At 45.6% G+C, this 24,939-nt stretch overlaps 1 protein-coding gene across 1 annotated transcript in view; it reads left to right on the top strand.

The window, feature by feature from the left end:
* Nucleotides 1-24,939, top strand: part of LOC124792217 (beta-glucuronidase-like) — a 153,582-nt gene that overhangs the window by 11,082 nt on the left and 117,561 nt on the right. Inside the window, exon 2 of the mRNA XM_047257922.1 lies at nucleotides 6,288-6,485. Within this exon, the coding sequence (XP_047113878.1) occupies nucleotides 6,303-6,485 (183 nt within the window). The 5' untranslated portion in view covers nucleotides 6,288-6,302. The remainder of the gene's footprint in view (nucleotides 1-6,287; nucleotides 6,486-24,939) is intronic.

Raw genomic sequence — 24,939 nt, 5'->3', positions numbered from 1 at the left:
ATGCAGCGTCAAGGGTAACCGTAGCCATGGTCTCCGAGCTGATAGTCCATGCTGCTGCAAATGTCGTCGAACTGTTCGTGTAGATGGTTGTTGTCTTGCAAACGTCCCCAGCTGTTGATTCGGGGATCGAAACGTGGCTGCACGATCCGTTACAGGCATGCGGATAAGATGCCTGTCATCTCGATTGCTAGTGATACGAGGCCGTTGGGATCCAGCACGGCGTTCCGTATTACCCTCCTGAACTCACCGATTCCATATTCTGCTAACAGTCATTGGATCTCGACTAGCGCGAGCAGCAATGTCGCGATACGATAAACCGCAATCGCGATGGGCTACAATCCGACCTTTATCAAATTCGGAAACGTGATGGTAGGCATTTCTCCTCCTTACACAAGGCATCACAATAACGTTTCACCAGGTAACGCCGGTCAACTGCTGTTTGTGTATGAGAAATCGGTTGGAAACTTTCCTCATGTCAACACGTTGTAGGTGTCGCCACCGGCGCCAATCTTGTGTGAATGCTCTTAAAAGCTAATCATTTGCATATCACAGCATCTTCTGTCTGTCGGTTAAATTTCGCGTCTGTAGCACGTCATCTTCGTGGTGAAGCAATTTTAATTGCCAGGAGTGTATATGTTGCAATCACCACCAGTCATTCTAACAGCGTAATAATCGATAGTAATAATACCAAACAAGTGAACACAATAATTACTTTTCAAAACTTAAACATTACACAACTCATACGTTAGGAACGACGAAGTCTTGAATGCAATGCATACTTTGATGTATTTACAAGAAATATATTAGCTTGTCAGAATGTTGTACAGGCATTTAATGGGAATTTATAAAATGTTAGTTTCATTGGTAGTTTCAATATTTTCGTAAAAAATTCAGCTATGGGAACTGAACCTCTTACAACAGCTAACAATTTCTCTATATAAGGCTCTCTGCGGTTATAAGAGCCGAAGGACATAAAATAGAAGCAGAGGTGGAGCAAGGAGTGAGTGCAGACTGTAGCCAGTCCCCGGTATTGTTCATTTTGTACGTTGAGCAAGCAGGAAAGGAAACCCAGGAACAATCTGGAGAGATAATTAAAGTTCAGGGAGAAGAAATAAAAATTTTAACGTCTGCCGATAAGACTTTATTTCTGCCAGAGACAGAACAATACTCAGAGGAGTAATTGAATGAAATGGATAGTGTCCAGAAAAGATGTTATGCTAGAGGCCTGGCCAAGATTTTCACTCCCAGAGTGAGCTTGCGCTCCACGAACAGAGGCGAATCTGTTCAACGTTCCAGCTTCCCCCACAACTGCGCTGTTTCGAGTCGATGTGTGAATGAGACAGCTATACGGCGAAGGCCACACACGTGAGAAACTTAGGAAGATATGTTTGCGACACAGTTCAACTACTTTCAAGAGGCTACCATTTTAACATACTTTTGTAAGCAGTATTTTATCACTCGTGATTATTATCAAGTTATTATTTTTCCTTCTAAGCAATAACATTCATTGTTTAATTAAATAAGTACATCAGACAGTGATAATACATTGAGTGAACTACAAAAAGCCTGACTTGCAGGTATCTCACTCAAAGCTGTGATGTTTTTAAGTTTATACATATTTCGATTTTAGGATATGTAATATGTCTGGAACTTTGATTTGTGATACTAATACATGGTGTTAATCAGATTAAAATGTGGTAAACCTGAACGTTGGTAGAACTTTCTCAATTTCATAACGGACAAAAAGTGTTTGTACATATGTGTTGAACCATATACTGAAATAACTTTATCGGCTTGACTGTGCAGTCAAGGCTATTACTCTTGAGGTAACATTTTATAGGAGTCTTGAAAATTTCTGGATAGTAAAAACAGGTCACTGATCCTGGTGCTGCACTGTACATCTGTCAGCTAAAGTTGGAGATAATGAGTACGTACATCAGCAGCCAAAAGAGAGGATGGCCTAACAAATAAATCGAAATTTATCTTCCACGTGCAAAGCCTTGGAACCTCTTACTGAACTACAGATGAAGTGTCTCAGTCATGGAAACGTAGTCAGTTATGTCTGGTCCACAAATGACTGCCTTGACTTCTGATAACTGTTCAACGGCATGGACGTGAAGCTGCTTTCCCCATTGGATAACCTTTTGTTTGTTAGCATCAATTTTGTCTGCCGTATCCGTTTCCAGTGATTCAAGTAATTGGTGATGTCGACAGTAAAAGATTTTGTCAATGCTGTATTTGCCCTTTACTCAGTTCTTTCCCTAATAGCTGCATTAAGTTCAGTCAGCATTCACGCTTGTTCATCAGAAGACAAGTGCATTATATCATTTTTGTCGGTGTTATTGTACTGGTGTCCCAATGAATGTCTTCCCATCTCATAGTTCTGTGGTAGCGTATTAAGCACTTAGCATGGCATTCCTAATGCAGAAGGTAAATTGATATTGTTAGCAAACTATTAAAAGCTGACTGCCGCGCACTAGCAGCGTCTAGCCGCAGCTCTTTCCTTCCCCTTCTGCCCTCACCCCTCAGTCGTACTCGTCACTGTGCTCGGGGTGCTAGGCAGGAGTGCAGCCGGAGCACTCTTTGGCCAGGCCTGTTGTACTGCTAGAGTCAACAAAGTCTTGGGACTTAACGCCTGGGAAGTAGGCACCCGCAAGAGCGCTGATGTCTCAAAAGATACCGCGTAGCAAGGCGTGTGCTCTTCTTAGTTGTTTTTCTTTACTGGAGAGAGGGAGAGAGAGAGAGAGAGAGAGAGAGTCTGTGTGTGTGTGTGTGTGTGTGTGTGTGTGTGTGTGTGTGTGTGTGGCCAGAAAGCCATACAGCCATGGCGTGCACCTATTCATTTTAATTAGCTTTTGGCCTGAAGGCCATAGGGCCACAGCATAGAATATAGAATTAAATAGATCCTTATCCTCCCTCAAAGGTGCCACTGTTGGCCTCTATGGTCATCTTCCAACGTCCACATACAATGAAGCCCCCCCCCCCCAAAAAAAAAAGGAACTGGTAGAGCTGCCTAATATCGCATCGCGTAGGGCCCCCATGAGCAGACAGAAGCGCCGCAACACGACGTGGCATGATCTCGACTAATGTCTGAAGTAATGCTGGAGGGAACTGACACCATGAATCCTGTAGGGCTGGCTATAAATCCATAAGAGTACGAGGCGGTGGAGAACTCTTCTGAACAGCACGTTGCAAGGCATTCCAGATATACTCAATAATATTCGTGTCTGGGGAGTCTGGTGACCAGTGGAAGTGTTTAAACTCAGGAGAGAGTTCCTGGAGCCACACTGTAGCAATTCATGGACGTGTGGAGTGTCGCTTTGTTCTGTTGAAATTGTGAAAGTCCATCGGAATGCACAAAGAACATGAATAGATGCAGGTGATCAGACAGGATGCTTACTTACGTGTCTCCTGTCGAGTCGTATCTACACGTATCAGGGGTCCCATATCACTCCAACTGCTTACGCCCCACACCCCGTCAGAGTCTCCAACAGCTTGAACAGTCCCCTGCTGACGTGCAGGGTCCATGGATTCATCAGTTTGTCTCGATACCTGTACACGTCCATCTGCTCGATACAATTTGAAACGAGACTCGTCCGACGAAGTACCATGTTTCCAGTAATCAACAGTGCAATGTCGGTGTTGATGGCCCCAGGCGAGGCGTAAAGCTTTGTGTCGTGCAGTCGTTAAGGGTACAAGAGTGGGCCTTCAGCTCCGAAAGCCCATATCGATGATTTTTCGTTGAATGGTTCGCTCTCTGATACTTGTTGATGGCCCTGTATTGAAATCTACAGCAATTTGCGGAAGGGTTGCATATCTGTCACGCTGAACGATTCTCTTCTGTCGTCGTTGGTCCCGTTCATGCAGGATCTTTTCTCCCGCCGCAGCGATGTCGGAGATTTGATGTTTTACCGGATTCCTGTTATTCACGGTACACTCGTGAAATGGTCGTACGGGGAAATCCCCACTTCATCGCTGCCTCGGAGATGCTCTGTTACATCGCTCGTACGCCGACTATAACACCACGTTCAAACTCACTTAAATCTTGATAACCTACCATTGTAGCAGTAGTAACCGATCTAACAACTGCGCCAGACACTTGTTGTCTTATATAGGCGTTACCGACCACACCGCTGTATTCTGCCTGATTACATAACTCTGTATTTGAATACGCAAGCCTATACCAGTTTCTTTGGCGCTTCAGTTTAGCTGCTGGAAGCACCTCTCAAACATGCTGGCTTGGAGATCCCTCGGGGTTTCTCTTTGGCTGAATAAAATCTACCCCCACATAATTGTGCTTTCTTGTGGAGAAAGAGACAAAAATCGTATACTGCGATATGAGGTGACTACGGAAGGTGTGACAAAACGATGACCTGTCACCTAGCAATTTTCTCTGGGACGAAGACAGAACAACGTGCAGGAGCGTTGTTGTTTAGCAACAGCAAGTTCTTCCCAATCCAAAGCTCAGGATGCTTATGGTGAACTGAATCGTGTAAATGTCAAGGAGCTCCTTGTAGCGGCTTTCGTTTCCCGTTGCACCATCTGGGATGAATTCCATGTGAACTATTCCATTTGAATCAAAAAACACTTCAATCTTCATCTTGCCTTTTGACCTGTCTTGTCGTGGTTTTTCTGTTGCGGTGGTACTTGCGTTTTCCAGGTCGCGGATTGGGGCTTCAGTTGTGGATCGTACAAGAAACATCATGTTTCGTCTCCAGGTAGGATCTGGCTGAGAAACGCCGAATCATCGTCAGTATTATTGGTCAGGTCCCCATAAGTCGTCAAGCAATCACCATGTTCTAACACACATGTTCAGATCATCAGTCAGAATTTCGTAGCACATAGCGTGGCCGACATCCGACTGCACCTGTGAGATCGTCTACCATTTGGCAGTGGCTGGCGCGCAGCAACTTTACTACTCTTCAATCTTGATTCACTTCAGACCGTTTGTGGTCGGCCAGTACTTCCATCATCCTTCAAACTGTCTCTCCCCTATGAAAAACGCTCATTTGAAACGTTTCGGTAGCGGTTTTTCCTCGTTTTTGGCAGAACATGATGTTTGTACTTTGTTCCAATTGCGATATACAAGAGTTGCGACCCGTGCAGTCATATCACCCTTGTAATAACTGTAGTTGACAGGAAAAATACACGTCATGGCATTGCTCGTAGTCGCTTCACACTTTCCTGTCAGTCACGATTCAGATCCCATTTACAACATTTTCCGAAGATGAAGTCACTATCGAGACTGTAACGCATTACCTAGTTCCACTTCATGAAGCCTAACAATTAAAATTTAGCTTAGTCATATTTTGTATCGACAATATTACGAAAAAGATACATTGCTCCTCACCAGAAAGGTGACACTTTGAGGTGCAAACAGGCACAACGAAAAGACTTTACACACAGAGCTTCCAGTCAAAGCCTTCTTCAGAAAGGAAAACACACACAGGCACAAAAGAAAGCACACCACACGCTCACACGATAGCTATCTCTTGTCGGAGCAGCCTGTCTACAATTCAGAGTGTCATCCTTACAGTGAGTAGTGATATATCCTTTCCATTACAGTGTTGGTTTTCCAACCTGGACTTTCCATTGTTTCATATTTTTTCCCAGATTTTCCAGTGATCTCACAATCCCCTCACAGTCACTGAGCGAGGTGGCGCAGTAGCTACCACACAGGACTCACATTCGGGAGAACGGTGGCTCAAAGCCACGTCCGGTCATCCTGATTTAGGTTCTCTGTGATTTCCCTAAATCGCTTCAGGCAAGTGTCCGGATGGTTCCTTTGAAAGGGCACAACTGATTTCCTTCCCCATCCGCCCCTAATCCGAGCTTGTGCTCCGTATCTAATGACCTCGTTGTCGGCGGGACATTAAGCACTAATTTCCTCCTCCTTTTCCCCTCCCTTACAGTCATCATATCACTCTTCGGTAACTAGGATGGTCTTCTGCTTTCTTCTTTTGTTCTCATTCCGTAGACTGGTCGGCAGCAATTCTCGTTCACCTTTATGTCCCATATTCTGCAAGTTTTCTTTTTTTTCAGTTCGGGGTTTGTTGTCAGTTTCTCTGATGTACTGAAAGATTTCGCATATATTATTTGATTACAACTAATTGTTCGGCGAATAATGTTTCTGCCATTTTGAAAAACAAAAAGCAAACTGTAAGTGACGCTTTACTTTTCTCCATTTAAAGATATGCTTGGCTTCTGAAATTCCTCTATGTAAGTAAGGGGGGTTCCCCGAATACTCAAGAAACGTTAATTATTTCGATTCATTTTCTTGTTCACAGGATACTATCGTCGGCATGTGGAGACTTTGTCTATTGCTTACTACAGCGGCCTTGGCGCCAGTCGCGAAAGGTGGCGTGCTGTATCCCAGAGAATCCGAGTCCAGGGAGGTGAAGTCTCTAGATGGCCTCTGGAACTTCAAGCTGGACGCAGACGAAATAGGCTACGCTGAAGAATGGTACGGAGATGATCTCACCAAGGTACGTTGCCTCTCGGTCAAGCTGTGCCTGCATTTAGAAAACACGAATGTTGGTCAGAGGCTGTGGTTACTACCTCCTGTCAAGCTTCCAAAGGATTAACATCGCTGTCAGAAGTGAATTGCTCTGCTCTCAAAATTACCTAAACTTTTCGCTCTCCAGGTTGACTTTTTTGCGCCTTGTATGCCACCCTTCGGTTGGGTTCGCTCTTTGTAGAAAAGGTAAAGCTTCACATACTGGATACAAATAGCGACTTCTGAGCAAAGTTTTCTTGTGTTCAGTTGTGGGTATCCTCATTAGTAAATGATATTATGCACATCCTGGGTGGCCTAAATGATGTTCGGAGGTGTTAAGCGAGATTTGCATTTCAACAACTCTTTGTTTCGTATCACACCTAGCTATAGGAGTTTCTCTCTTTACTTAGAAATATAGATTAAGAGTTTCGAGTAGTCTTCGTTTCCTTCAAACATGAAAGTCAGAAATAATAAAATGTATTTTTTTCTTTTCTTTAAAAAAAAAATAACTTCCAATTTCGGTCAACAGAGAGCCTGTCTCCTATGTCACCACTGGTTTTTCTGGATTTGTGGCCGATCGCTGGCGTACCTTTGCTTTGGTGTTTCTTGTGTGTGCTTGGATTGGTGTGCATTGCCATACATGGCCGTACAAATGTGCCAGATGTGGGGTGCTAATGCGCATTGCTGGTACTGCCTTGGTTTGGGATCAACTGTCAGTGAAGATAGTATCACTTGAGCATGGAAAATGCGTAGATCACAAAGCCACAGAAGCGATTACTTTAGGTTAAGAGCCCGGTACAGATAAGATTGCCAAGTTCAAAACTAGAAAATCCAAACTCGGCGTTATGTTAGCTGGACATTTTACCTTAAAAGACGGACTATTTATTTTAAATGGAAGTAGAGAAAGTTGGGTGTTTTCAGTCGTTTATTACTAATCAAATGCAATCAGTTTTTTTTTAAATGGCTCTAAGCACTATGGGACTTAACATCTGAGGTCATCAGTCCCCTAGATTTAGAACTATTTAAACCTAACTAACCTAAGGACGTCACACACATCCATCCCCGAGGCAGGATTCGAACTTGCTACCGCAGCAGCCGCGGGGTGCCGGACTGAAGCGCCTAGAACCGCAGTTTTGTTTTGCGAGATCATTTTAAAGGTGCTTAAACTAAAAACCAATCAATAAGCAGCGTTATAACTTGGCGGTCTTTTCAGCGGGTAAATCCTCTTCGAAAGATAATCTTAGGTTAAAGTAAACTAAAAATTCTTTGTTACACAAAATAAACAAATTTTTGTTCTTCTGGGACGAAAAACGAAAAGATATTAATTAATTTTCATGATTTCAATGAGACTTATCAAGAAATAAATAAGAAATAAATAAATAAATAAGAAATAAATAAACAAGTAACCATAGTTTGTTTGGCAGGTTGGCATCGGCTGATTGGTACATTCTATGAGGGCTGGCTGAAAAGTAATACCTCCGATTTTTTACGCTAAAACCCTTGAAGCTTTTTAAATAAAACGAACATTAACGCTCCACATCTTTATTCTTCACGGCTACGTATTTATTTCTCAACACAGTCACCGTAGCGAAGAACACATTTCTCCCAATGACAGACCGATTTGTTGCTACCATCACCGTAGAACGTTTGACTTTGTTGACGGAGCCACAACCCCACCTCTGCCTGCACCGCTTCGTCACTATAATTGAAGTCCTCTAAGATGTTCTGTAAGTTTTGGAAAAAGATGAAAACCGGAGGGGGCCAAGTCGGACTGTACGAAAGATGATCAGTCATGTCCACCTCTGTAGGGGCGGGATCAGTGCGGCAGATTGCTACGAAAATGTTGTATTGTCATAATGCACATTACAATTGAGATGGTCGACTGGGCACGGCCCGAAACCCAACAAAAGAAATCGATGACAGTGGACGCAGGGCGCCGGACTGATGCAGATGTCGCAGCACTCGTGGGTGGTCTGTCACTGACATGCTGAAGTGGGGGTGCCCCACGTGTGGATGAACTCTTCGAATTAAAAACTCGATTACAACACGCTGTTTCTCATACACCGACATAGTTATGTTACAAACTGCTATATTACAAGCTACAATTCGGAGCCTTCTAGTAGCAAAGGGCTGCAAGTACGTATACATCAAGAATAAATATGAAGAATGTAAGTAACGTTGTTTGTTTTTAAAAAGCTGCAAGAGTTTTACATAAAAAATTCGGAGACGTTACTTTTCAGCATGCCCTTGTACTTCACTGCCTCTGCACGTAGCGTGCTAGTAAAATAGTGTGTTAGGCTCGCTCGGCCTACGAAGGAAAACGTAGGACATAGACGAAGTGAATAGCACTGGTTCGTACACTTACATATCCTCCTTATTTCTCATTATGCTTTTTCCTCGAAATTACACCATTAGCTTGGAACGGGCCTTACTTGTGCGTCCTCTACTTCACCGCTAAAAAGCCTAACAAAATCCGGACAGGCCGGCCTTGTTGGCATTTGGCGGCACACAGCCGCAAAAAGACGGAAATGTCAGGCTAAAGCCGGATACTTGGCAACCCTAGTTACAGCCCCAGGTGCAGGCGGAAGCAGTAGCTAAGCGGCTGAGGAGTGTGCCACAGTGCATCGTGTGACCTGTGAAAACGCCATAACAAGCCTAAGTCGTTGGGAGCTGAAGTTTGTTGCACCAGAGCAGAAACCTACAAGTGTGAACCAAATGATGGAGCCCATTTGAATAACCGGAACCAACATGTGGTGTTACTAGGAGATTCGTTGACCACACTGCAGTGTTGGTTACATGGCCGTACAGAAGGGATGGTGAGATAGCCCCCCCTCCCCAAGGATGCGGGCACGGAGGGGTCGTAAAAACGGCTACGTAGATTTTCCGACTCGTTTGTAGGCGCCAACCAGATTTTCATTGTGGGTTCTCTGGCTAGAGCCTTCCTCACTGCTGATTTGCGCCAGTCACTCACCAGCAGCAGAATTGTTGTCACGGTCAGTCAGGCAGGGCCCTCGCCGACAGCATTCGTATCCGTATAGTTTCGTAGGCCTAAGCCACGTAAGTTCTATATACTGTGATTAATGTCATTAGGTACTATAACGAAAGGGATGCCGCGTCTTCTCAAGGATGGTCATCGCTACCCGATACAAAGGAAATGAGATGAGTGTATGAATTGGTTGTGCCTCAATTGAGAACGGAGTTAATGCCGAGGCCATTTAAAAAATGCAAAATAGCAGAATCATGGCATGACCACCTGACGAGCAGGTTAAGAAATTAATACGTAAGTGCAGGAAGAAAGTTTACGGAGAAAAAACAGTGTCGTTTTTCCAAATTTTTAAAAAGGAATTTCAAAATTTGAAAGATAAAGGTTTAGATTTCGTCCAAACATTCTTAAATATTAGAGCTCCAAGGCTGCATTGTGTAAAGCACGACAGATGCAATATGGGCAGAAGAAAGAAGAGAAAACCGCACGGGAAGAATGAAAAACTACTGGAAAGAAAGAAAGAAGGAAAGAAAGAAGACCTGCTTCACACGTATTGACGAAAACTAAACGCCGTCCGAACAGGCCTCGGATACGTCCGCTGTGTCATCCTCAGGGCAAAAGCGTCATCGAATGCGGATATGGAGCGATGTGGGGTCAGCACACCGCTCTCCCACCCATTTGCCGTTTACGTGGAGTAAACACGTTGATGATCCACTCAAAAATTTCAGTTTGCCTATTGGGATCATCCTCCTTCAGATCCCTGAGAAGTGTCGCAGTGTATATTGATGCATGATAACACACTCCGAAAATTCACTTCACGTACCGAGATATCCGTCGTTCAGAGAGTGGAGAAGTGTCAGAATGTAAAGCTTCCACCTGCGAGTCCACGAAATTCTGTGAACACTCGTTTTGCTGATCCCACACTCATGATAGCATTGCTTCACAGACGTTTTCGGGGATTGTGCGTGTCGCTGAACCACTGCAGCCACACTCTCGTTGTCTGTTGAACATCTCTTTCTCCTAGTACGTCCATTCTTCACATCGTGCACCTTCGACTTTAAACTTGTCTCGAAATCTTGTAATTGTTAACCGTGAAGGTGGCGATGTTCCAAATTCAGTACTCCAAAGTCGTCGAACCTCATACACATTGAAACTTCCTAGCAGATTAAAACTGTGTGCCGGACCGAGACTCGAACTTGGGACCTTTGCCTTTCGCGGGCAAGTGCTCTACCAACTGAGCTACCCAAGCACGACTCACGCCCCGTCCTCACAGTCTTACTTCTGCCAGTACCTCGTCTCCTACCTTTCAAGCTTTACAGAAGCTCTCCTGCGAAACTTGCAGAACTAGCACTCCTGAAAGAAAGGATATTGCGGAGGACGGGGCGTGAGTCGTGCTTGGGTATCTCAGTTGGTAAAGCACTTGCCCGCGAAAGGCAAAGGTCCCGAGTTCGAGTCTCGGTCTGGCACACAGTTTTAATCTGGCAGGAAGTTTCATATCAGCGCACACTCCGCTGCAGAGTGAAAATTTCATTCTCATACACATTCTCTGGTTTCCAGTAACACTTCGTCATCCACTTCACAATGTAAGTGTGTCAGTACAACACCTCTGAGGATTAAAATTACGTCCTTAACAATACTAAGGCTAGATCACAACTAACAGAATAAAATTAAAAAAAATTATCGATATTTTTGTGAGTAAGCTCATCGCAAAAGTACGTGAAACTGAGAATATTTATAGAGATATAGAAGTGAATGAAAAATTTGGATGTAAATCCAAGGTAAGGAGTTGTCCTGAACTGATTTTAAGTGATATACATGAACACAATTCATGATGGTATGTGTGACTTTACCAAGAAATCTAGAATCTCTCTCTAGTTTGCAAATAAATTTTCACGTCAAAATTGCGCAGTTGCTTTGCGGAAATTCATACTGATTCTGACATTTTCTGATCTTGTTACTGTTGCGCTGCACCTCCGTTGTATAATTAATTTCGTAAATTATTACATTAGAGGTCAACTACATAATACAGGGTGGAGCAAATAAAAGTGACCTAGAGAACAGAGTTCCAGGGTACAAAGAAACACAGCAGAGGAAGGGAAATACAGCACTAACCTGACAATAGCAGATATTGAAAGTGACCACCATTCATCACTTGGCGCTTTTGAGTCCTGCTCGGGAAGTTGCTGAAGGCGGATCGAAACTGGACTGCTGGAATTCCTGCAGTCTCATCCGAAATCATTTGCTGCACCTTTTGAAGACTATGGGGGCTGTTGTGATACACCTTAGACTTAAGGGCTCTTCACACAAACTAATCCGATATTGATAGGTCAGGTGACGTGGGTGACCAGCTAGGGCCGCAACCACTGACCTTTGCCAATAACGGCGTCAGGCGTGAAGACTGCATAAATGTGCTCCATGGTTTGGCCGGCTGTATGGGCGGTTGCTCCATCCTGTTGGAAGTAACTGTACGTCTTTTACTCCTCCGTTAATACTGCCACAAATGGTTTCGAAATGTTGGCAATGTAAGTCAGCGTCTGATGAAAGAAGATGGGATCAATATTGCGGCGTGGAGACACTGCATACGAAACCCCAACCTTCTGATCACGCAATGGCGTTTAGTGGGAGTTATGTGGCTTCTCCGCTGGCTAGAACCTGTGATTCTGTGAGCTGACATAACCACTCAGGTGAAACCCAGATTCATCATACGTACAGAACGATCCATGTCCAAGCCGTTGAGTGTTATCTCAGTGAACAGCTACTCACGAAACTGGAGGTGCTGAGGAACATTTGTTGGTTTTAATACATGAACAACAGACACTCGGTAAGCATGCATGTGAAGGTGCAGGTAGAATGTTCCTTCACATGATCGACCTGATATACCGGTCTCTTGCAACAGGCGTCAGGTTGATTTGGTAGGACTCTGAAGTATTTACTGGTGACCTGCAGTCACATTTTCCGGGGTGTCAGTACGTTTCGGCATGTGTTTTTACTTGTTCAAAACATATGATGCCTGACGCCATTTTCGGACTAAGCGTTGTATGGCACCCTTTGCTGGCACTTTGACACCTTTAAACTTCTCACCAAACAGCTGACGACACCGTTTCCACAGCTTTGTTGTCACGTAACTCTCCTCAACAAACACCCGCTACTCCAATGTGAGTACAGTCGTCCCCTTTGCACTGCTCCACTCACACTGACACAGGCTGCACTGCACTCTGAACCGGCGGGGATCACGTGGCAGGTGTACACGTGGTGTGCACTTCACACGGTATGTTTATATTCTTACATCAAAGTCCAATCGTATCCACGCCTCCGTGCCACTTTTATTTGCTCTACCCTCTATGAGGCACGTCAAAGTGCACATAGTAATTAGAAGTTGCTGTAACCGTAATATTACATCGATAAGAACTGCATAGAATACAAAAGAAACATTTTTTTTTTTTACAAACTTTATACATGTTGGCCACACGGACAACATTAATGGATAATGCACTTCGCGCCATACAATCGAAAGCACATGTAGAGTCCTGGCGTGAGCAAGTTAGAAATGAGCATTTTGAGTTTTAGGTTCGGCGAGATGACAAAAATGCCACAGGTGTGCCGTTTCCCTACTACAGTACATGAAAGATTTGGCGCTAGTGATGTCCAGAGATGATGTTCAAACAGATGTGTGCTGTATGTTGTTTTAGAAATGTTGCTGAAATTGTCGTCTGTCGATATTAATGCAAAACAGACATCTGCGTATTAATGATTGCCCAACACGCTCAAAACAACTAGATGTTTCGCGAATAATGGCTGCAACCAAACGTACAACCGTCTCTTCTGGAGTGTCTGTCGGTGTCTTATGCACTAAACGTTTCATCTCTCCCAACAAAAAGAAATTCATAAGTGGTCCGCAGTATCAACAAAACAATATCCATCACACGGCAGTTTGAGCAACGTCTCCGAACATCATTAGGGCCGGAAGCATCATCGACCCCTAGTGGGGAAATTCTGTACCTGTGACATCTTTGTCGCATCAAAAAATGTTTTTTCTTATCTACTCTAAACACTCTAGAATTTTGTCTACATAGAGTTCTTACACCCTATATTACAGAAGATGAACATTAATAAAACCGACAGACTGCAAGGACGGGTTCCTGACGGGAAAGAGAGAAAAAAAGATCCCATGGACTTGTGTCTGTAAATGGACGGTGTGCGTGCAGTGACAACAAATTGTCTCAGACTACAGTGCAGAGCTGCATCACATCCACGTCACAATAGATTTTCAAGGTGGCCTACGTGAGATAGAGTGCACGTGTTCACATTTCGCATCTCGGATTGCTGCACTCTTTCGCATGCTGTGGCCTTTCTCTGAATAGAGTCATTGGCGTTGTGAACATAGTATTGCAGGGTCTACCTGTCAGGAAGTGGTTAATCGCTCACAACGCTTTTCAGATGCTCCCAGAGGTAAAAATCCAGGGAGTTTAAGCCCACTGATGCAGCAGGCCATGCAACAGGTTCTCCGCAATCTGAGAAGATGTTGAGGTATTGGCGAACTGTAATGTGGGAGCTGGGCGGTGTTCCGTTATGCAGAAAGCACATTGGAATGTTGATGGTAGTGACACACCAAAGTCACAATAGTAATCCGTTGTAGTTGCTACATATTTCATTACAATCAAAAGCATTATAAAATAACAATCACAATAATACAGGAAACTGCCTTACAAGGCCAGATTACTTGAACAAATCACAAATGAATTTCTTAAACCCAGAACAAGACCCGTAAAACTTGAAATTTGAATATAACTAGGTAAATACACTTAGATAAAGCTTTACTTCAATAGCAAAAATGTCCATACAATTCCCATCAGAACTCTCATTACTTCCAATCAACTGAGGAAAAGATTAAGGGTAAGAACACAGATCATTTACGGTTTGGCTAGCCAACTTTCCTAAACAAAACTATATACAGATGACTAAAACAGTTAAGGAGGTGCTTTAATTTTGACCAAACCAATCTTCAAATTTACTTACTCAGTTGATTAATCAACAATATTCTCAGAATGATTACAACTAGAACATGACCATATGGCAATACCCCTAAACTGAGGTTGCTTCAATGTTGCGTGTGAATTAGCGATAGACACGAGCAGACCAAGGATTCAAATCAATATGAGGGATCCACGAGACAGGAAATGACATAGAAATGTACTCAACTTTGCACTGCAATGGAACTTCAGATGCTATAATTCACCACCAGAAAGATGGAATCACGCAACAGTGACAACATAAACCAAATGCAAAGGAGAGGACAGGGCCTTAAATATCTCTCTGCCCCTATGGTGCTCTGCTCCCAGTATGCTGTCGTCGACGGCTGCCAATTATCTGTAACACAACACACATCAACGGCAGATAATATTCTGAGAAATAAACTACACAATGTTATCTAGAAAACAGCTGATTAATACAACTGAATAGAAACAAATTAGCCTCCGTGAGTTACTTGACCAATGCCAGCCCTTAAACTTTAATTAATAAGTTCGCTAAAAATCATGCCCTAAAGTTAAGATGACAAAAATTATCTCGGCGCACATTTACATGCGAAACTACCAAATGAACTACAAGGTAGAATAGAGGACGTATTTCGGCCTGTCTTGAAATGCCAGAGCCGGACTTACTCACTACTCGTTGCACTTCTAGCTACGTCTTTAACCACACTTCATGTCGGTTGGTTGGGTGTAGCCACACTTACTCAACTGCCGTCAAGATAGTTAGTCATGACACCGAGGTAAGTGATAAACAACTTAAACAATTCCAAAGGATTTTTAGTACACTGGCATATTCAATTAAGCCACACGCAACCCACCGAAGCAACTCAGTGCCTCCAATTCAATCGGCCGGCGTAGCTTATAACAGACTCGAAGGAGCTTGTCCTTCCACCTCTAGGAAAACCAAATCACCATGGGCGGTAGATCTGCCCTCACAACTCAACACGCAGTAGCTGCTGGCCCTGCTTCTTCGTTGTCCGACTCGTCCTCTTGCAGTGCTGCCTATGTACACAGTCCCACGTGACTCCACTCACCCCTGATCCTGACACACCTCCACAGCAGAGCGCACGCGCTGTCGTTAAATCCGAGCCGCCAAAGATGAGCAGAAGCCAAATAAGCATCGAAGTCGACTCAAAGATCAAAATGACGATCGATGGAAACTGGCGCCAGAGATGCACCAGCTCACACATAACCTGTCACATTGACAAGCAGTCCAGGCAAAGTATGCTGCAGGAAATCCAGGTATGTTGCTCCGTCGAGGCGTTGTGGAAATGTGTTCAAATGTGTGTGAGTTCCTAAGGGACCAAATATTGAGGTCATCCGTCCCTAGACTTATACACTACTTAAACTAACTTAATGCGAAGGAGAACACTCACTCCCATGCCTGAGAAAGGATTCTAACCTCCGTCAGGAGGGTCCACACGTTTAGTGACATGGCACCTCTAACTGCGCGGCTACTCCGCGCGGTGGCGTTGTGGAATAATAAGCAGTCAATCTACCGGGTGTTCAAAAAGACAGTATAAATTTGAAAACTGAATAAATCACGGAATAATGTATATAGAGAGGTACAAATTGACACACATGCTTGGAATGACATGGGGTTTTATTAGAACCAAAAAAATACAAACGTTGAAAAAATGTCCGACAGATGGCGCTTCATCTGATCAGAATAGCAAATAATTAGCATAACAAAGAAAGACAAAGCAAAGATGATGTTCTTTACAGGAAATGCTCAATATGTCCACCATCATTCCTCAACAATAGCTGTAGGCGAGGAATAATGTTGTGAACAGCACTGTAAATCATGTCCAGAGTTATGGTGAGGCATTGGCGTCGGATATTGTATTTCAGTATCCCTAGAGATGTCGGTCGATCACGATACACTTGCGACTTTAGGTAACCCCAAAGCCAATAATCGCACGGACTGAGGTCTGGGGACCTGGGAGGCCAAGCATGACGAAAGTGGCGGCTGAGCTCACGATCATCACCAAATGACGTGTGCAAGAGATCTTTCACGTGTCTAGCAATATGGGGTGGAGTGCCAACCTGGATAAACTTCGTACGTTCCAGCATGTGTTTATCAGCCAGGCTGGGGATGATGCGATTCTGTAACATATCGGCGTACCTCTCACCCGTCATGGTAGCAGTTTTGCTGTCCAGTGCCAACTGTCGGACATTTTGTGAACTTTGTTTTTTTTGTTCTAATAAAACCCCATGTCATTCCAAGTATGTGTGTCATTTTTTACCTCTCTATCTACATTATCCTGTGGTTTATTAAGTTTTCAAATTTATACTGACTTTTTGATCACCTGGTATGTGGTCGCCAAGAATCCCTGCCCACACGTTGATACTGAATCGATACTGATGAGTTGCCTCAACCATTCCCCGAGTATTATCTGTAGCCCACAGATAACGATTATGCAGAGACATGATGCCAGTTCTGGTAAAAATTGCTTCGTCGGTAAAGAGGACAGATGACAGAAACCCCATAACCGTGGTGGTCTGGTGCAGAAAACATGGACATAATTCTTCCCGTAGAGGGAAATCTGGTGCTGATAATCCTTGCACTCGTTGCCACTAATAGTAATAGTAGTAATCGTACTTTGCCTTATACCATGTTCGCAGTCCATTTGCTTGGAGCTTGTATTAGGATTTGTCTCAATATCCTACAGAACCGGTCCTCCAAATATGGTGTACACACAGTCCAACCTCCTCCCAGCGCGTTCGTCTGTCTGAAAGAACCCACGATCACACAAGCGTTCAAAAAGGGCTCGACATATTGTGTGATGAAGTTGGTGTCTGTGAGGCTCCTTGTTTTGTTTTGGTATAGTCGTACTCCCTCGCGGCCATTTCCATCTGCTCGGGCATACACAAACACCATGTCTGCTTGTTGCCGGACATCAATACCGGACAATTCCTGCTGCTTCGGCACGCTGCATCACTCACACATCCTGCAACACACAAGGAACACACGGCGCAGGGTCAAAGGTACTTTCATTCGTCTGCGCCATCTACTGTGGCAACGATGCATCTCTGGACACATGTTCATAAGGCCTTTTTCCCTCCATTTCAAGTCAGGAAACTGTCGCTGCAGTTTGTCGGTATTATCAATGTGTTGTTGTTGTCGTTGTGGTCTTCAGTCCTGAGACTGGTTTGATGCAGCTCTCCATGCTACTCTATCCTGTGCAAGCTTCTTCATCTACCAGTACCTACTGCAACCTACATCCTTCTGAATCTGCTTAGTGTATTCATCTCTTGGTCTCCCTCTACGAGTTTTACCCTCCACACTCCCCTCCAATGCTACTTTTGTTATCCCTTGATGCCTCAAAACATGTCCTACCAACCGGTGCCTTCTTCTTGTCAAGTTGTGCTAAAAGCTCCTCTTCTCCCCAATTCTATTCAGTACCTCCTCATTAGTAACATGATCCACCCATCTAATCTTCAGCATTCTTCTGTAGTACCACATTTCTAAAGCTTCTATTCTCTTGTTGTCCAAACTATTTATCGTCCATGTTTCACTTCCATACATGGCTACACTCCATACAAATACTTTCAGAAACAACTTCCTGACACTTAAATCTATACTCGATGTTAACAAATTTCTCTTCTTCAGAAACGCTTTCCTTGCCATTGCCAGTCTACATTTTATATCCTCTCTACTTCGACCATCATCAATTATTTTGCTCTCCAAATAGCAAAACTCCTTTACTACTTTAAGTGTCTCCTTTCCTAATCTAATTCCCTCAGCATCACCCGACTTAATTCGACTACATTCCATTATCCTTGTTTCGCTTTCGTTGATGTTCATCTTATATCCTCCTTTCAAGATACTGTCCATTCCGTTCAACTGCTCTTCTAAGTCCTTTGCTGTGTATGACAGAATTACAATGTCATCGGCGAACCCGAAGTTGTTATTTCTTTTCCAGGGATTTTAATACCTACTCCGAATTTTTCCTTTGTTTTCTTCACTGCTTGCTCAATATACAGATTGAATAACATTGTGGATAGGCTACAACCCTGCCTGACTCCCTTCCCCCCCCCCCCCCCAGGGGGTCCACATCTCTTTTGTGGATACGTGCGTAGCGAGCACGGGACCCCGAGCTAATGTGGCCCTCCTTCCTTTCCGGGCTGCATACCTTCCTTTTCTGCATCCTTCCCTCTCCCCCATCTTCGCCCCTCCTCCCTTCACCTCTGGCTCTTTCCTTCCCTTTCTCCCCCTCTGCGAGTATGGTTTGTGCCTACGTCCGGAGACGGACGCTCGTAAATGTAACACATTCTTCGCCTTCTCTGCTTGTATGTCTTCATCCTTCTTTTGTCCTTCTCTTTTCCTTACCTCTTCTCTTTACCCTTTTCTCCGCTGCGGCGTTTGAGACCTCTCCTCTTTCCTTTCCCTTTCTTTGTTTTTCCCTGGTAACGGCCAGGCCCAGGGAGGGGTGATTACCCGAGCTGATACCTTCCGAAAGTGCCGATTGGTCCCTCCATCCGTTTGTCGGGAGGTGTGACCTGAGGTGTGAACAATCACCTAAGGCAGGAGTGCCCTCAGAGAGGGCCCCCACAAGGGAGGAGAGCGCCATCGGAGACGCCGGTAATCATGGGGGATTCTTCCGCAATGGTTTCCTCACCTTCCACTATGTCTGCTCATAAGCATAAGTTCACTGAGTCTCAGCCATAGATAGTTCTTCCATCGTTTCCACAGTTCCTTGTTGTTTCTCGGTCTGACGAAGGTCACGACTTCTCCACGGTCAACCCTTTCATTATTCAGAAAGGTGTCGACGCAATTGCAGGTCCTGTAAAGTCTTGTTCCAGATTACGGAATGGCACCTTGTTGTTAGAAACAGTCAGTGCCCTCCAGGCACAAAAATTGCTGCATACTTCACTGCTCCACACCTTCCCTGTCCAGGTTGAAGCGCACCGCACTTTAAATTCCTCACGTGGAGTCTTTTATACACGCTCCCTTGATGGATTGTCTGACGAAGAAATTCAGCACTACCTGTCTGACCAGGGCGTAACGGCTGTTCATAGAGTTCTGAAAAGGGTTGACACGAACATCATTCCAACCCGCACTGTCTTCTTGACATTTGACAAAGTTCAACTACCATCGAAAATCAAAGCAGGCTATGAGATAATTTCCGTTCGCCCTTACGTCCCAAACCCTACGTGTTGCTATCGGTGTCAGCGGTTCAATCACACCAGCCAGTCCTGTTCCAATCCGGCCAAATGTGTTACGTGTGGCAAGGATGCCCATGAGGGTGCTTGTCGACCTCCATCCCCTCGCTGTATCAACTGTGTGGGTGACCACGCTGCTTCCTCTCGAGATTGCCCCGTTTTTAAGGACGAAAAGCTCATCCAGGAAATCAGAGTGAGGGAAAAGGTGTCGACCTTTGCTGCTCGAAAATTATTCGCCAGTCGACAGCCCACCGGGCCTCAGACAGGAAAATACAGCACTGTCCTTGCTTCTCCTCGCCCAACAGAGGAGGCGGCCACGCAGACTTGCGACCTCACCTTTAGTGCCACAGTCGTCAGATCGGCCAGTGCAAAGATCGCCCATTCAACCTCACCACTTTCGCCTGCCCACTCTATGGCTCACCCTTTATCGGGTTCTGCTAAATCTCGAGCCCAAAAGTCAGACACCAAGACTTCGAAAAAAGAGCATACTCGTGAAGATTTTTTACGTACCCCAACTTCATAACCATCGGTTCCTCCTTCATCTAAACATCATATTTCCAAGAAGGCTACAAAGAAACCCAGTTCATCTCCTTCTCTGCCAAGGCGTGTCCCATCTACAGCACCACCTGGTGGAAATCGCCCTCGGCCATCTTCTGTGTCGCCAAGGCACACTGCTGGCGGCCGATCAACCGGCCGATCGCTGGTGGCAGGAGCTGCTCCTGAACAACCTATGGATCAGGATCTTCTGCCTTCGGCTGAATGCCATTCCATGCTGTTGGTCGCAAGCTCTGAGCAGTCGTTGAGTTGACGGCAACCTTGGTCACATTCCTCCATTTTCTGTTCACCCTATGTTCATTATCCACTGGAATATCCGCGGCATTCGAGCCAATCGGGATGAATTGTCGATTTTTTACGTACCCCAACTTCACAACCATCGGTTCCTCCTTCATCTAAACGTCATATTTCCAAGAAGGCTACAAAGAAACCCAGTTCATCTCCTTCTCTGCCAAGGCATGTCCCATCTACAGCACCACCTGGTGGAAATCGCCCTCGGCCGTCTTCTGTGTCGTCGAGGCGCACTGCTGGCGGCCGATCAACCGGCCGATCGCTGGTGGCAGGAGCTGCTCCTGAACAACCTATGGATCAGGATCTTCTGCCTTCGGCTGAATGCCATTCCATGCTGTTGGTCGCGAGCTCTGAGCAGTCGTTGAGTTGACGGCAACCTTGGTCACATTCCTCCATTTTCTGTTCACCCTATGTCCATTATCCACTGGAATATCCGCGGCATTCGAGCCAATCGGGATGAATTGTCGATCCTCTTACGATCCTACTCGCCGGTCATCTTCTGTCTTCAGGAAACAAAGCTGCATCCCCATGACCGCTTTGTTCTCCCTCATTTCAGTCCGTCCGATATGATCTCCCCTCTGTTGAAGGCACTCCAGCCCATGGAGGACTCATGATTCTTCTCCATGATACTCTCCATTATCACCCAATCCACTTAAACACTTCCTTCCAAGCTGTTGCTGTCCATCTTTCTCTTTGTACTGTATACATTCCATCGTCCACACCAATGGCACGAGCTGAACTCCTTCATCTTCTTGGTCAGCTTCCACCCCCCTATTTGCTGGTTGGGGACTTCAATGCCCACCACCCGCTTTGGGGATCTCCACATCCTTGTCCACGTGGCTCACTATTGCTAGACGTCTTCCACCAAGCGGATCTAGTTTGCCTCAACGCTGGGGTCCCTACATTTTTGTCTGCCTCAACGGTAAACTTATCTCATTTGGACCTTGCGGTCGGTACTGTTCCGCTAGCTCGGCACTTCGAATGGTTCGCCCTTGATGATACACACTCGAGGGACCACTTTCCATGTGTCCTTAGACTGCAGCTTCAACTGCCATACATGCGCCCGCGACGCTGGAAGTTTGCCCAAGCCGATTGGACACATTTTTCGTCTCTAGCGACATTCGATGACCGTCACTAGCCCAGCGTCGACGATGAGGTCACACATATTACCGACGTTATTCTTACAGCTGCGGAACATTCAATACCACACACCTCCGAATTGCCCCGGCGCCCCCCAGTTCCTTGGTGGAACGAGGCATGCCTTGACGCAATACGTGAGCGGCGACGTGCTCTTCGCGTTTTCCGCCACCATCCTACTTTGGCCAACTGTATCCGCTATAAGCAGTTCCGTGTGCGATGCCATCGTGTCATCCGCGATAGCAAGAAGGCAAGCTGGAAATTCTTTATTAGCTCATTTAACACCTTCACTCCCTCCTCCGAAGTTTGGAGTCGGCTTCGACGGTTCTCAGGCGCGCCTAGTTTCTCCCCGGTCTCTGGGCTCACTGTCGCGCATGATACATTAGTGGACCCCGTCGCAATTTCTATCTCATTGGGTCAGCACTTTGCTGAGATTTCGAGATCTTCAAATTACCCGCCAGCGTTTCTCCCGAAGAAACGTGCAGCGGAAGTGCAACCTCTTGCTTTCTCCTCTCAAAATCGCGAAAGCTACAATACAGTTTTCTCCATGCGGGAACTCCAACATGCACTCTCTTCTTCTCGCTCCTCCGCCCCAGGACCGGATGGTATCCACGTCCAAATGTTGCTGCATTTATCAACCCATAGTCTTTATAATCGAATTTGGATCGACAGTACTTTTCCCAGACGATGGCGGGAAGCTATCGTCGTTCCTGTTCAGAAACCTGGAAAGGACAAACATCTCCCCTCTAGCTATTGCCCCATTTCTCTCACGAGTAGTGTCTGTAAGGTTTTGGAGCGTATGGTGAATTACCGTTTAGCTTGGTGGCTGGAATCCCGCAGTCTTTTAACACCTGCCCAATGCGGATTCCGAAAGCATCGTTCTGCAGTTGACCATCTTGTTGCTCTCTCCACTTATATCATGAACAATTTTCTCCGGAAACGCCAAACAGTAGCAATATTTTTTGATCTGGAGAGAGCATACGATACCTGTTGGAGGACAGGCATCCTCCGCACACTGTTCTCTTGGGGCTTTCGAGGTCGGCTGCCCCTTTTTCTTCGCGAATTTATGGCAGAGCGCACATTTAGGGTGCGGGTGAACACTACTCTCTCCCGTACTTTCTCCCAAGAAAACGGGGTACCCCAGGGCTCCGTGCTGAGTGTTGTACTGTTTGCCATTGCCGTAAATCCAATTATGGATTGCCTCCTTCCTGATGTCTCGGGCTCCCTCTTTGTGGACGATCTTGCGATCTACTACAGCTCTCAACGGACCAGCCTTCTTGAACGACGTCTTCAAGGATGTCTCGATCGCCTCCACTCTTGGAGCATCGAAACCGGCTTCCGTTTTTCTCCCAGTAAGACCGTTTGTGTTAATTTTTGGCAACGTAAGGAGTTTCTTCCACCCTCCTTACATCTAGGACCTGTCAACCTTCCGTTTTCAGACGTCGCTAAATTCTTGGGTCTTATGTTTGACAGAAAACTGTGCTGGTCCTCCCACGTTTCCTATCTTTCGGCTCGCTGTCTGCGATCCCTCAACACCCTCCGTGTCCTGAATGGTACCTCCTGGGGAGCAGACCGAGTGGTCCTTCTCCGCCTCTATCGCGCCTTAGTGCGCTCGAAATTGGACTATGGAAGCATAGTCTACTCCTCTGCTCGGCCGTCTGTTCTTCGGCGTCTCGACTCTATCCACCACCGTGGATTACGTTTAGTGTCTGGAGCTTTTTACACCAGCCCTGTGGAAAGCCTTTATGCTGAGACTGCTGAACCTCCGCTGTCCAATCGGCGAGCAGTCCTTCTGAGTCGTTATGCTAGCCATCTGTCTTCCATGCCTGCTAATCCAGCCCATGACATTTTTTTCGACGCCTCCTTTGATGTAGGGTATGCAGGCCGCCCCTCCTCCCTACTACCACCGGGAGTTCGCTTCCGTCAACTGCTCCATTCTCTTTCCTTCCGCTTTCCTAAAACCTTCTTGACAACTTGGGGCACAGCACCGCCTTGGCTCCATCCCCGAATCGGCCTGCTCCGTGACCTTTGTCAGTTTCCCAAGGATGGTACCCCTTCACTTGTTTATCGCCGGGCATTTTCTGCTCTATGTGCACAAATGAAGGAAGCCACATTTATTTACACCGATGGCTCAAAAACATCGTTTGGTGTAGGGAGTGCCTATATTGTTGGCTACACCCCAAATCAATTTCGGCTTCCCGACCAGTGTTCGGTTTATACTGCGGAGCTTTACGCTGTTCTCCAGGCTGTCCACTACATCCGCCGCCATCAGCGATACAGTATGTTATCTGTTCAGATTCTCTCAGCTCTCTCCTCAGTCTCCAAGCTCTTTACCCTGTCCACCCTCTGGTCCACCGGATTCAGGACTGTCTGCGCTTGCTCCACCTGGGGGTCGTCTCGGTGGCGTTCCTCTGGCTCCCGGGACACGTTGGTATCTGTGGAAATGAGGCGGCTGATATAGCAGTTAAGGCTGCAGTCTCTCTTCTTTGGCCAGCTATTCAATCGATTCCCTTCGCCGATCTACGGAGCGTTTTATGTCGTCGTGTTGTTCTTTTATGGCACGTACATTGGTCGACACTTCCCCATAATAAACTGTGGGACGTGAAAGCTCTTCCTTGTGCTTGGACCTCTTCCTCCCGAACGCGTCGTCGGGAGGAGGTAATTTTAACTAGACTCCGGATAGGGCACTGTCTTTTTAGCCATCGACATCTTTTAAGCGGCGATCCACCCCTACTCTGTCCCCACTGCTCTCAGCTATGGACGATAAGACACCTTTTAATTGAGTGCCCCTATTTTACTCCGTTACGCTCTCGTCTACAGCTGTCGCCTGATATATCGTCGATTTTAGCAGATGACACGCGCTCAGCCGATCGCGTTCTCGAGTTTATTAGTGCCAGTGAAATGACGTCCGTCATTTGAAGCTTATTTTGGGGACAACCAACCTCTTTCTGTAGTGGATTTTTAAGCCTTCCTTCTGCTTTTAGTTTCTCCAATTTTATGACTTTCGTTCCCATTGCTGCTAGTTTCCATTTTCGGTTTTTTACTGTTTCCTAAGTCACGGACCGGGTGCTAATGACCATAGCAGTTTTGCGCCCTAAAACCAAAACAAAACAAAAAAATCACTCCCTTCCCAACCACTGCTTCCCTTTCACGTCCCTCAACTCTTATAACTGCCAGTTATTATTATCAATGTACTCCCTGTATACACAGTAAAAATTGTGCCACAACTATCAGTCTAAATTGCTTCTTTATTACTGCCTGTATGACTGCCATCTGTGCAG

This window comes from Schistocerca piceifrons, chromosome 1 (genome assembly GCF_021461385.2).
Source record: "Schistocerca piceifrons isolate TAMUIC-IGC-003096 chromosome 1, iqSchPice1.1, whole genome shotgun sequence".
In the NCBI taxonomy this organism is placed as follows: Eukaryota; Metazoa; Arthropoda; class Insecta; order Orthoptera; family Acrididae; genus Schistocerca; species Schistocerca piceifrons.
Note: the sequence above shows the minus strand (reverse complement) of the source record. Positions and strands in the feature narration are given on the sequence as shown.